This window comes from Lagopus leucura, unplaced genomic scaffold, assembly GCF_019238085.1.
Source record: "Lagopus leucura isolate 7727_CA_CO unplaced genomic scaffold, USGS_WTPT01 Super-Scaffold_100017, whole genome shotgun sequence".
NCBI lineage: Eukaryota > Metazoa > Chordata > Aves > Galliformes > Phasianidae > Lagopus > Lagopus leucura.
Genome location: NW_024962271.1, coordinates 12,697,303 through 12,711,337, shown reverse-complemented (window position 1 = coordinate 12,711,337; position 14,035 = coordinate 12,697,303). Strand labels below are relative to the sequence as shown.

Sequence of the window (14,035 nt, the reverse complement as noted above, 5' to 3'; positions counted from 1 at the left end):
AAGGAAGCACACCACTTTTTATTTTTTAACCAAAGTAACAATATTGAATTCCACCCCCAAAAAAAACCTGCAGAGGTAACGGCTCCCGCACCTTTCTGTTTATCGAGTCAGAAGCACGTTACCTTTGGATGATGTTTGAAGATTACATGCTGAAGAACTGCTTTATTATTACATTCTACATGTTGCACTGAAGATTCTACCTTAAAGAAACACTACACTGCTATCTCAGAAGTCAGGAAATGGAAACACATTTCCGACACATGACAAGAAAACAGTTTGGTCTTCTTTAAATCTCCAACGAGTCGTTGTGCTATGTCTAACATAAGGAAGGCATTAAGGGATCAGAGCACAGGGTGAACGCTAGGTTCATACCGGACACCTCGTTGTTTTGGGGGGATGGGGAAGGGAGAGGAATCATGTACTGCATGTTGTAACTCTGACAGCAAGTATTAAAGGTCAATTCACTGCTCCCTGGGAGGAAAAAAAAAAAAAAAAAAAAAAAAAAAAGAAGTGGTTTTGTGACTGGCAACCACAGGACAAAAAAAGGCACATGATGCTTGATTCTCCATCTGACTGTCACACACTATTTCAAGTATACCTGTGTAGCTATATTCTGACTTCCGTATCAGTCACCATACAGAGGAAACCAAAGGGACAACAGAGGTGGAAATCAGCAACAAGGGTCCCTTAATAAATGAAAGGATACCTCATGAAATAAGTTCGTATTTCACATATTCATAAATTGCCTTTTTTTTTTTTTTTTTAAATACAGACTTATTTGCTCACAAGCACTCTTAAATATTACATTGCTCCACCAATTGTTTGGGGGCCATTTCTGAAACATTTCATCAGCCATGAAACCTACTGGAAGAGATGCCAGTGAAGTTTTGCTAGTGATGGAACTGCTTAGCTCTGTTCAGACTGTACATTTCCATATCTGTCAGTAGACAGTAGCTTTTCAATTACAATCCAACTGACCCTTCCAACACATTCAAAGCATTCTGTTTTAGAAGGGGCAGATTCTTACATAAGCAAGGCAGGTCTCTCCTGAAAAGACAGACTCCAAAACTGAAACTTTATCACATGTGATACTCTGTTTTGCCAATATGTTGACTTCAAGCTCTTACCCTTCTTACCCACTCTTTACCACCACAGAAGTTGTAAAATCTGCATGTTTGATGAAAGCAACAATTCCCAACTTAGAAAGAATTTGAAAGTCATGATGTTTATCAAATATACTTAGAAGTCCCTCATGTACACAGACACTACACAAACTATAATTCTGTATAATGCAACTGCAGCGAATCTGAACTCCACTAAGGCATGAGTAAGACAGATTTCTTTGTTTTTAAGTAGAAGAAAATGAGATGAAAATAAATTCCTAATACTCAATACTAAAAAATTCCTCAGCAATAGCTTCTCTTTTCCTGTCAGCTCTGTAAGACTGCGTTTGTAAAAGATGGGGGAAAAAAACATGATGGGCAAGAGCAGATATAAAAAGCCATCAGGAGGGAATATATTACAGGAGTAGCAAGAAGAGAACAGCAGGCTGCTTGAGTCTCTAAAGCAGAAAGGCCCTCCTGAACACTTAAGATTGGAAATAACTTCTTTTCAGAAAAGAGAAGGAAACTCTTTCTAACAAGATCTTGGTCACCTTTCCTTTCCCACTCCCACAAAAGTGCACCACAACAGAAAGTCTGCAAGTCTTTTTACAGCTGGTAATGATCCCAACCAAGAACTTACATTCACTACAGTCAGCACTCCAAGATTATAGAAAGCCATGCTTTTCCTTAGCACCTTAGAACTCAAATCAAGTAGAAATGTAAGGAAAATAAACAAACTTTTCAATATCACAACTGCCATCCTATGACAAATTTGTTCTGACTTGTAATCCAGAGTCCAATAGAAGAATTGCTAAATGTGCTAAACTTTTCTTGGCATTGACATCCTGCAAAAGAGAAATTCATCCTTGGAGGAGTTTGCTACCACATACAGCCATACATCAATGCAAGGCGGGCGACATTCCTGCAACGCTACAGCTGTTCAACTTAAGGAGAATTAATAATCAAATTAAGGAGATTCTTTCCTATGCTTTTTATCTTACTGTGTTTGGATTTGATCTGATTTAACTTACAATTTCTGCCATATGGTTTCTAGCTGACCTAAAAAGATCCAAGGCAGATACAGAATATTCTTCTACTCATTTCATGGTAATCCTCAAAACTTTCATTTGAAGATGCCTGTTTTCACTTCTGTTTGGTTTCATTTGAAGCATGCATTTTAGTTTTCACCATTCTATAATATCCATAAATTATGGATAAATAAATTTATCCATAAAATCCATAATTAAGGATTACTTATTGTTTAAAAGTAGAACTAAGCCAAGAAATATTTTTCCTATTTTGCCAAATCTTGTCAAATCATAAATATAACAAGTTGCAAAAACATTAAAAGAAAGACAAAGTTAGCTTTATTTCCATGAAGCATAAGAAACAGTGATTAATTGTTACATGAATTGCATGGCTACACACCTTGGGAAAATAAATAAGACATTTAGTTACTCTTATAATACAGATTTTTATTTCAGTAATTATTAATACAAATTCCCATAGCTTCCAATATGGAAGTAAGCAAAATTGAGCTTGAAAAACTGCTCACGTCAAAATCCTAGAAACAAATGAAGTTTGAATTTTTCATTCATGACTATTTTGATTCTAGAGGTGTTATTTCACACCATCTGAAAGTATGTTATTTTTACCAGTCATCATGAAGCACCAAAACAGTTGATACTTCTATCATATAAAATATTTATAGTGTGTCTTACACTAAAGCTTAAACAGCCACTTTAGTTTAAAACAAGTACAGTTGAAAGAAATACATTACCAAATGATGGAAATCAGCATCGGCTGGGGTCAGGTATGGAAGTTTGCCCTCTCCAAGTTCTTCAAGGAGCCTCTTTTTCTGTTTTGGGGAGAAAAATTGAAGCACAAAGTTAGACTAAGAATATTGGAACACAAAATCAGACTAAGAAACAAGATAAAAGGAAGTAGAAAAGTAGCTGCACTAAAAAGGCAGATGACCCATTATTTCTCATCAGTTCTGGAAAAACAAAGAATAAATAGATGCAAAAACCAGTGAAGATTTTCCACTTAACAGCAATTCACCTGAAGTAATTTCAGAGAAAATGAGTATTTTTTCCTCTCAAACGCCTTCCTTAGATAATCAAACCTTATTACACAGATGAAAATCCACGTTGGTCCACTATTCTTCAAACCTATGCTGAGTTTGGACACTGAAACTCTTTTTTTTTTTTTTTTTTTTTTTTTTAACTTCGTTTTGTGGATCTAATAGATATGAGACTCATATGCCATGGAATGGCTTAATAATTTTTTATTAAAATAATGAGGCTAAATGCTGGCCACATTCTAAAGTGATTGTTGAAATGGGCGTATGAATGAAAAACACTAAAAAAACCAACACAACAATCAGAAAACACAACCATCTATTGAAAACCATCACTGACAATAATTAAAGTGCCATAACCAACTTGTGCAATTCCAGAAACCAGAAACTCTGGTTTGATGCTGGAAGTGACCTCAGATGCAGCTGACCGCATGCAGGTTTTCTCTGCCCCTCTATCTCTCAACTTTCTCTTCACCTCTGCTTCAAGTCTCTCCCCCAATGTTTAGCCAACTCTGTCACTGATGAATTGCTACGAAAAAAAGCTTAAGTTTTCCAAGATGTATGTTTTTTGTTTTTGTTTTTAAGGTTTCTATCAAAGCTTTGTTTATTAACAAAAACTTACTAATAGGAATACAACCGAAAGATCAGAAAGCCATTTTTGTTATCTGGAGCATTCCAAATAACAAAAGCATTCAATTCTCATTTTTATTGCAATATTTTCAGCTACATGAGCACTACCAGTAAAATAACTGAAACTGCAGCTCGCTCTAAACTTGTTGCAAGAGGAAGAACAGATGACAATGGAACACAGTTTTTAAAGGAATATGGTTGTGATAAAAGGAAAAAATCATCATAACCAAAAAACAAATGGAGGAACAGATAACTAACAGTTTTCTAAAACATATTTATGCAGAAAAAACTGCTTATTTCATCACTTAGATGTCACTGCAAATTGCTTATTCCATAGAGAGCTCATCATTACAAAGCAACAATTCTTATTCTTCTCATAAATTTTCCTTTTCATAATCTTTTCAGGTTGCAACTGTTTAATATGTTCCATATACACTGAAAACAGATTTTTTACATTCTGGCAATCCTATTATAAAAAGGGAGGAAGGGGAAGTAGTATACATAACAACTCCTGGCTCATAACAAACACCTACACAAGGACAGGTGAACTATGAAAAATGCTAACACATTTTATTCAGTGGTGGCAAACAACTGAAATTTAGGCACCAAGACAGAGGACAGACAGACTTAAATTACGAAAGCAGTGTAGGAGATTTTAGGGTTTATAACTACCAGTGCAGCCAAATAGAAATCTGAGCAGACAGTTCTCACATACTCATCTCCTCATTCACAATCTGCTGTTCTTCTTACAAGACCGACAACACAGCAGCACTGGAATTTGGAAAGCAGAACTGCAATTTTTCTAGGTCTCTAGTTTCCATTGGGGACACATTATATATTGACATCAAGTGAAGCAGAGCATAATGCAGCTTCAGATTATGTTGGCAGAAAATGACATGCTAATATGCTGTATATTCCAAAACAATAACTCTTTTCTATTATGAAAAGCTTGCTACAATTTTATTACATGAAATCACTGAGAACATTAGATTGCTTTTGTCAGCTGTAAAATAAAACCCATTAAACAGCCGAAAAAAAAATCCTGCATTTCAAACATGGGCTCGACTGTGGGAAAAAGAGGTGGGAAGAAGAGAGATTCTGACAATTTCTTTGTCAAGTCTCAGCCTCCTGGCAAAAACACACACAACATTGAAATGCACTCTTGTGTATAGGTAGTACGCGCTCACATGTGATTGTCAGATCTGGCTAAGTGCCGCGCCTCAGCTGATGTACAGACTAATACACACAGCTGGGTGGTGGAACGCACTGCTCATCTCCTATGCGAGAAGCTGTCACACGGATGTCAGAAGCATCAGCCACTCTCTAGTACCTCCAAAAAGTCAAAAAAAAGGAAGTCTGAGGATCTAGCTGCGCCAGCTGGTTGATGCCAAGTGTAAGCACTGCTACATAAGCACTGCACAGAGCGCATCTAATCCTTAAGTAAACCCTCGCATACAAAAAATTGCCTTTCCTTGAAGGTATCTTAAAGATATACTGCTAAACTGTTTTTACATTTTAAAAACTATTGATGCCAGAACAGTTTATTCACACATCCACATCATTTCTTATGTTTTAAACAACAGATTTTTACACATACGTGAGCCACTCTGAAAGTAATGCCTCCTATTTACTTCCATGGAAACCACAACAGATACAAAGAGCACTATTTGATCCAGCAAATTCTCAGCTACAACATGCTATTTTGCAACACAGTCATCACTATTAACCATGCATTGCGGCCAGCCACGAACAAAAGCCCGCATGCCACGCTCATAACGATCTGCATCAGCAGAGGTCACTACTGTCACCGCTGCTGAAACGCACCACCCACCACTCACTGTGCTCACATCCACTTGTTGGCCTCCATAAACATTCAGCAAGCATTGATGAATGCCAACAGGCGCCATTTTTTCCACGTGGAGTAATTCAATGACACACCTTCTCTTCCTACGCGCTTTCACGTCAGACGCCATTCTGTCAGACTGCCCCTCTGCTGCCATCTGTCACACAGCAACAAAACATAACACAATGTTGGTGGGAAAGTTCAACCTCTACTGCCATAACACCAGCATCAACCTCTGCTGTTGTAGGCCAGTGTAATAAAATAGGATGCACTACTTGCTGAACAGCTTCATAGACTACCAACCAGCGCCATCTGCACCATCCCTGTAACACCAGCACATGTTGTGCTTTCTCCAGGGAACTTTCCGGAATGCTGCACTTGGGCTTCAGAGACCAGAATGAATATCAAAACACTAATACTCAATTTTAGAGCATCCAATGAACTTCCTGGAGATACTAACAGTATCTGATCACGCATTAGTAATAAATGGATATACTGATAAGATGGTTGGGTATAAAATTCAGCACATGGAATAGCAATAAGCAGAATCTCTCAACCAAAATGTGTACAAGTTATTTCATGGCACCAGAAGTTGTGCACTGAACATTACAGAACAGGAGAAGGAATTACAACAAAGCCAATCCACACCAAAGTCACATATCAAAATACAGTATCATGTACACAGTTTGTTTTTGCAGCTGACATTTTCCTGCAGGTTGTCAATGCCATTCTTAAAGGGTTTCACTTCATTGTAAAAGAGAACTTCAATAATTATGCTACAAAGGTTTGTCTCAAAGGTAGAATTTCTATTGAGTTTCATCAAATCTTCTCCTTCCAACTGATTGATCGTTATTTTGGTTGAAACAGCGTACTGAAAAGTAACTGCACTCAAGTACTACTGAAATTACTGCTGAAAACAAATTTAAGGCCATAACATCTCAACAACTTCTAACGCATAAACAATCTTGAAGCATTAAGCAGAAAAGTTGTTTTTCCAGTACTTAGTATAAAATGCACTCAAGAAATTATCGTAGAAGTTGCAATTATGCACAGAAGCCAACTTAAGGCAATGCCAGCAGGATTCGCCTCCAAGATAACCCCCAGGGCTGTTTGCTGCCCTGCATTTCCCATGAACACGGGGGAAAGCATCAGCTTTACTACACCAAGTAATCTCTCCGGGCCTGGAGCAACATCCCATACAGATGTAAAAAGTCAGACACAGATCCAAGACATGGACAGACAATAATGCCTATCAAATATTTAGACATGTTGGCTTTCAGTTCTACAAGCACTCCCTCTTATAAGCAGTGACAATATATGATTTATTCTAATTAGCCCGTTTCCCAAAAACATGGCTGTTACTCATTGCTCTGAAAAGGTACATCTTGTTATTCCCCCCCAAAAAGATACTGCAGAAAAGAGGGCAATTTGAAACTTCAGACAAGTGCATTTGCAGCATATGCAAGCAATTTGCATTCAGCTGTTGGGTATGTACCTTCACCTTACAGTCAGTATTAGAGAGAACAAAGCAGAAGATGAATCCCACTACGGAGAACATGCATGGAAAGATAATTCAGGCAAACCAAACATCTCACAGTTGCATTTATCTTCCTGTTGTCTTCCTGTTTCTACAATTATTGATTTTCACTCAATCATATTTTCATTATTGGCAAGGATATCATATACTCAATAAGCTGAGGACTGACCATCTGTTATATTCTGCAAAAGGCTGAGAACAGGCTGAATGCTTGGATCACCTCCTCAGGCAAGTACCAGTGTGCCAGGTATGCTGAAAATAGCACAGTCAACAAATGCCCAGGGTTGTAGTTGTTTTGGTCTGAGTTTTTTTGTTTGTTTTTTGAAGGCCTCTAATCAACGATGAAGGAAGTATCATCTCCACCTCCATATTATTTTCATCAGTAGCTCTTCATTTCACAGGAGGTTATCAGAATTAGAAAGGCAGCCCTTACTTCCCCCACACAAAACACATACTCTCACAACAGAGCTCAACCTCAAGCTCAGACACAAACATTTGCCTTTCCGTAAGCCCCTCCCTTCTATTAACTTTTTCCTTCCATAAAGATGCACAGTGGGGTCTGTGTGGTTTTGTTGTTGTTTTTAAGCTAACTGTTACAGAATGTGGATTTACTTCAGGTTGCTGATGAAGAAAAGGGTTCCTCTCAAGTAAGAGAAAAGAGGAAGATTAAATAATTTATATGGTCAAAATTCCGTGATACCATAATAAGATCCCATTTACAAAAAAAGCAATCACTTCACAGGAACTTCCACAGCCTTATCCCCCAACATTCTTTCACATGATTATTAAAAAAAAACAAAAAAAAACCAAAAAAAAACAAAAAAACCACAACCAACTTTGGTATATCTGTTAAGGTAGGAATGTGATTTTTGAATTTGACATTTCTTTAAAGTATGAAGCCTTCCAAGTGTTACCTATTAAAACTTCAGAGCAACCAAGATCCTTCAAGTGGCTCACTAAGAACAGTTCTGTCAGAAGCAAACCTAGAGTAATAAAAAAATACATTCTAAGTGCACTATTACAGCTTTTATTTCTCCATTATCACGTATATTAGATTTCAGAATTTTTTTTCTTCCAATTATTTGTGTAAATGCCACTCATTAAAAGATCTTAAGGGACTGGCCAATTTTACAGCACCGTTTATTCACATGAAAATGTTATGTTTCCAGATTACCCTTCATTATAGTCAAGATTTACCAACAGCCTTGCCTGTGCTACATTCCTTCTGTCAGAAATACTGGCAGGCATCTGACCACGCTATTCTGTGCTTTGCATCCTACAGCTCCTCCACCCTCCCCATGATACTATATGCCAAACCCATTTTCATCTTAATGACAAGAATGTATATTATTCTCTATAAACAAATGTTCAGATTATCTATGACTAGCGATATTTAACAGCCCATAACTCCATTTCTGAACAACACTGTACTTGAGCCTGCTGGTCATTTAATACAACACCATGCATCTGGCTCTCCCACTGCGATGCAAGCAGACCTCAGCCCTAACACCAACCTCTGTAACTGAGCAGCTGTCCAAAGGACTGCTCGATGCTCTCTCCTGTGAAGGTACTGCTTGGCTTTACTTACTCATTTCAGCCTCTTTTCGCCTCCCTCATAAATCAGCAGGCCCAGGTTCTGGCACACACACAGACCAGTCATGCATACATACAACATGCTTGACTGATGTAACTGAACCACGAGTTAATTTATGCACTGAGGCAGCTTAGCAATGTGTGAAAAGTGTCTTTGCTAACAGTATCCCCCCTCTGACCGCTTCGAGATGTTAAGTGCCCCTTAATTGTTGTTTTAACCTACAGGAACATTACTCTTTTGGCCAGTGGCTGCTAATGGAACAGGACTGGCCATTTTCTCATCCAGTTGAGCGTAGATATGTCACACATGGTTTAGTACTTTATGTAACTATCATAGAAATTTTAAATGATAAATCATTCAAATGCAGCCTCTTTTTGCTGACAAAATGTCCCTGAGCCTCCTCAGCATACCTCTCAAACCTCTACCATCCCCGCAATCATACTGATACCAACATGCACTCCTTGTTCCCTGTATCACTTGTGTATCCTCTTCCAGTGGGCATCATTCAGCAAACAGATCAGCTGTATCTGACGAGAAGAACCTTCCAACTTCAGGTGAAAACAACCAAGTTTCCATCAGGTATCCAATTTTTTTAATTCACATTTATATGTGGGCAAGAGCACACAAGCATCAAAGAAAATACTTAAAAGGGTGGATATTTTTAGGATCAATATCTTGTTTGTGGATCACAAGGAACTGATTAAGGATACTATGGCATTTCTGCTTGCCATACTTTGCATAGTTTTGTAGAAAAATAGTTAATATACGTTGAGAAACCACATTTCTTAACCAAGTAATCAGATCACCTCCACTGAACTGGAAGGCAGAGACCTTTCTTAGTGACTGTCACCAACAGCTGATTTTACACAATGCATCAAAAATACATCAATCCACCCAGTCCAAAGGAATCAAGTACAATGGTTTGATCAGGTGTGAAATCCTGAGCAATCCTTTAGCATAGAAAAGGATTCAATAAACTTTAGAACCAGATAAAGTAAAAATAAATTATGAGGAATGTTAACAGTGAAAAGAGAATACATTTGGCAGCGCTGCCTGCACACTGAACAACCTGTTAAGATGAGGTCTTTTTTCCCTCCAATGCATTTGTACCTCACTTAAGATGGAACCTTTGGTTTCTACAGAAATAGTTCAAAGCACTAAGCTTACATAATAAAAGAAGATGTATGCATGAAGGCATGCCCCATAATAAGCAGACATCTGGATTTGTGTCGTGAGAGAACAATTGCTTTGAAGTCACTACAAGGAATGCGATCAGCTATGACTTCTGACAACTCCTCTTTGGAGATGCCCTCCGCCAACCAGCGTGCGAAAGAAAACTGGCTGCAGGAAAGAAAATACCATATTCCTGTGGGAAATTTAGACCTGCTGATCAAGGTGATACCTTTTGAAATTGAGATATAAACCAAGACTGAACTTGCAATTTCTGTTGTGGGTACAGTTGATTATAGCCTTTTATCCTATCGCATATTTTCCATTCAAATTACTAAAGCTGATTCTTAAGGTTCCTCATGTGATCTAGGCAAACACCACCGCTTACAGATGAACTATCAGAACCACCTGCAAGATCAAAGATGCAATGAACTTTTCTTGCAGCTTTTTATCATTTCCAGGAAATACTGGGCTTCGCAGGAATCCTGGTCTATAACCATATCTATATTTTACGTGTTAAAATATTCCCCAGAAGAAACAGCAGTCAAAAGTAAACTGAAAATAAAATGGATGCTTGGAAAAAAAAAAAAATAATAATCCTGAAGTCCCTAAGTTTAGCATCAAGTTTGGTTTCCAATGTTCCCCTGATAACAATTCCAAAGATAGTGTTAATGCAGAAAGAACAGGTGCTAAGTGCAAATGCTTGTGCCATGAAGTCATCTGCAGGAAAGATCAATAAGGAGCTAGAGCATTAAATTTCACAAACTGTAACTGTCATGTCTATTACATAGTACTTGAACATCTTCGTAGGGCTTTTTTTTTTTTTAACAGAATAAATGTTATTTTCCACAGATTTTATTAGTAGAACAGGCACCACAAAAAGTATAAAAGCACTCACAAATCTGGTAAAATTTGAAGACTTCTACAACCAGCTTAGACATCATATTTAATTATTTAAGAGGCATCTTCACTCCATAATAAAAAGATGGTAAGGCCGTCAAAGCCTTAAGTGAAACAAGAAATGTGTTCCAGGAACACTCCCCTCATGTATTAGTCGCATTTCACCAAATACAGAGCTTTTAAATGTTACTTCTGAGATTATTTTTGAGACTATATATCATACTTCACAGAATCACTGCAGACAACAGAAGGGTACATAAGGTCCCCCAGAATTCAGCTGCAGAAGCAGCACCTCTTCCCTGCAATCCTGGTACTTTGTCCTTTCCAAGGACACAATAAACACCTTCCTATAAATGTTTCTCATGCTAGAAGAGCCTTTGAGCAGAAGTTCTGTGCAAGTCACCTGTCCAGTCCTCAAAGTCATTTAAAGGCAGCTATCGTGGATTTGCAATCACAGTTCACAAGTGTGGCACCATACAGATTATCAACATTCTTCTGAAAAAGCACAGTCAACAAATAACATCTTTAAAGCTACGCAGGAGTACAAAGCTAATATGGTGTTGTCATCCTGTACAGCCAAGGGAAAACATAAGGTAGATAAATTTAATGTAATAATAATAATCTAATATTAATAACCAATACCACTGGTGAAATGATGACAATAACACTCACTTAAACCTATAAACCACAGTTCTTGCCTTGGCATAATAAGACAACTATTAATAAAACCCTACTGATTTTGGGTATCCAAATTGAAGAAGGATATTTCTGTATTGCATTCATTGAAAGAAGAGGATTTCTTCTTGTAGCAAGAATGAGTTACAGAAAAAAAAACCCTCAAAATGAACAATTCAGATGTAGTGCAAAATTCAACCGTAGTTAATTTTGTTTAGCTTGACAGCTTTGTTTTGCTCACAGCCTCCATAATAAGCCACATGGGGAACAGAAAGCTAACATTTAACATTAAGTTGGCAGACGATTAGCAAAACCCAGAGTCCGAAAGAACACTAGGCAAGTTTAGACCAAAAACAGGGAGTTCAATTTAAAAGCAAGGATAATTAGCACTGGAGAGGAGTACCACTGCATGAGATGAATTTGCCATCAAGAGAATTCTTTTTATATCAAGTTCGGATGTTTTTTCTAAATGATACGTTTTAGTTCAGTGGTTCCCAACAGACTGCAATGAATCATCCATATTTCCTTCACTTCTGCTTATACAACCTAGCCAAATAAACTGCAAGCAGTAGAGACGCTGATTGTAAGTTCGATGCATCTTATTCCTCCATTTGGTTTTGTTCCATCATTTTGCCATGTACCTGTGGTCAGTGAATCAGGAGGCACTGGCCTGCTTCTGTAAGAACATAGTTCACTGGAGTCTTAAAGCTGGTATTAAGAACTCTTCTGCATCACAGCTCAAATGAGCTTGGACAGGAGTTGTCGGGATCTGTATTCCATTCTGCTTGGTACCTTGACAGCACGATCATAAAGTCAATGTATTACAGTAGAAGAAAGGATTCTTCGGTTTTCTTTCACTCACATTTTATCCTTAAATCATCTTTGCACAATTTAAAGAATAAGCATAGGATGTGCTAGCAGGTAAAATACAGGAGAGCGCTAATCTACTCTGAAAGAAGTAGAACTGTTGAGCCTTTTGCTTTGTGCCAAACCAAGGAGCACTTCATAATGTAAGTCAACATTTTGCTTAAGAATACATTTGTTGAGCAGAATTGAGAACTGTTTACTTTGTGGTGGTTTTTTTCCTCCCAACCGAAGCTTTTAAGAAAATATCCTAGTTCTTGCGAAGACTGTTTTCACTTTTACCTCTTGCATATACAGACTTCATTCTTATTAACTTTTTCTAATGCTCGCAATGATCAGCTCTAAGTGTGCAGAGCAAAAGCGCCACTCAACTGAAGCAGCCATGTGCAAAAATTGTTTCTTAAGCCTTCTGCGTACATTTGTTCAGGAGAGACATTTGGCTTCTCTTTTTCCACGTATGGTTATATTCCCAACTGGCCTAAAAGTCAAGATAGTTCTGTTGCTGTCACTGCCTGCATTATACAAATGAGAAGGAGCTTGGTGGTGTCAAGTCTTCTTCCTCTTCAAAAATCACTTTTTCCCTCTCCAAACTGTATTTTCAAACAGGATTTCTGAAGGTGAGAAAGACAGGTGAGCAGACCATTCCAAGGACCATTCCAATTTTCCTCACGGCTCTCCTTTGTCCCATTTGGTCTCTTCAGATAAACAAAAAGATAAACTAGATTTATACTAATGCACATCCCAATATCCCAACTGCCAAATTCAACAAGTGAACAATTCCTACAAAGCGTGCTAACTTCATCAAACTTTGTTTGGTTCTCAAATGAAGAGAGGCAGCCACACTGATCTGCAACAGATTCTCAAGCTGCATTCAGATTGATAGGAAATAGTGCACAAGATCAGTCAACTCTGTGGAAACACTAAAAATTGAACCCATGGAGTGATCCAGTAAGCGAAGTGTACAAAAAAATTGGGCACTTTTAAAATATAGAGAGTAAATTATTACATATAAGAATGACAAAAGCACACAGTAAATTAGAACAAGTGAAGGAATTGGAATGATAAAGAAAAAGGGCTTTATAACCAATCCACAAAAGAAAAAAAAATCAAATATGACTGCAAAACAGAGAAGGATTGTTCTGAACTACTAAAATATTTTTAAAGGCATACAGGCAGGTCTCTATCTAAGAGAATAGATGAACACTTCAAATTCAACTCTCTTGCTTCCTTGGAGGATATTCTCAATATGAAAATAAATTTCATTTTCCTCAGAACGTCTACAGTACCTTAAGTCAACCATTTCATAATTCGATGCAGTGGTTTTGTATGGTGGGGTACTCTCAACCTGAAATTCTAAAATCTAGGCCACTCTTTTTGACACATAGTATGCATGTGTTAAAACTATCTGAGTGACAGCAGTGCAGATGCATTAATAACAGAGGCTGAGGGCAAGGAACTGACGTTAAGAGAAAGCTGCCAGAGTCACCTTTGTTCTTATTTGCTGGATTCACTGCAGGATTACTTGCTTTTTAAAGGAGAATCACTTCACTGGTAACTAGAACTCACAAGAGGTGGGAAAAAAAAAAAAAAGATCAACATAGAACAAATAAATATATTTATTGGAAGGATTTTAAAATTC

General features: G+C 37.6%; 1 protein-coding gene across 4 annotated transcripts in view; it reads right to left on the bottom strand.

Annotated features, from left to right (window-relative positions):
- The window catches only part of FTO (FTO alpha-ketoglutarate dependent dioxygenase), a 226,093-nt gene that overhangs the window by 184,271 nt on the left and 27,787 nt on the right, over positions 1–14,035 (bottom strand). For all 4 annotated transcript variants that reach the window (XM_042877158.1, XM_042877154.1, XM_042877156.1 and 1 more), the window contains exon 2: positions 2,884–2,961. In XM_042877158.1, coding sequence (XP_042733092.1) covers positions 2,884–2,961 — 78 coding nt within the window. The remainder of the gene's footprint in view (positions 1–2,883; positions 2,962–14,035) is intronic.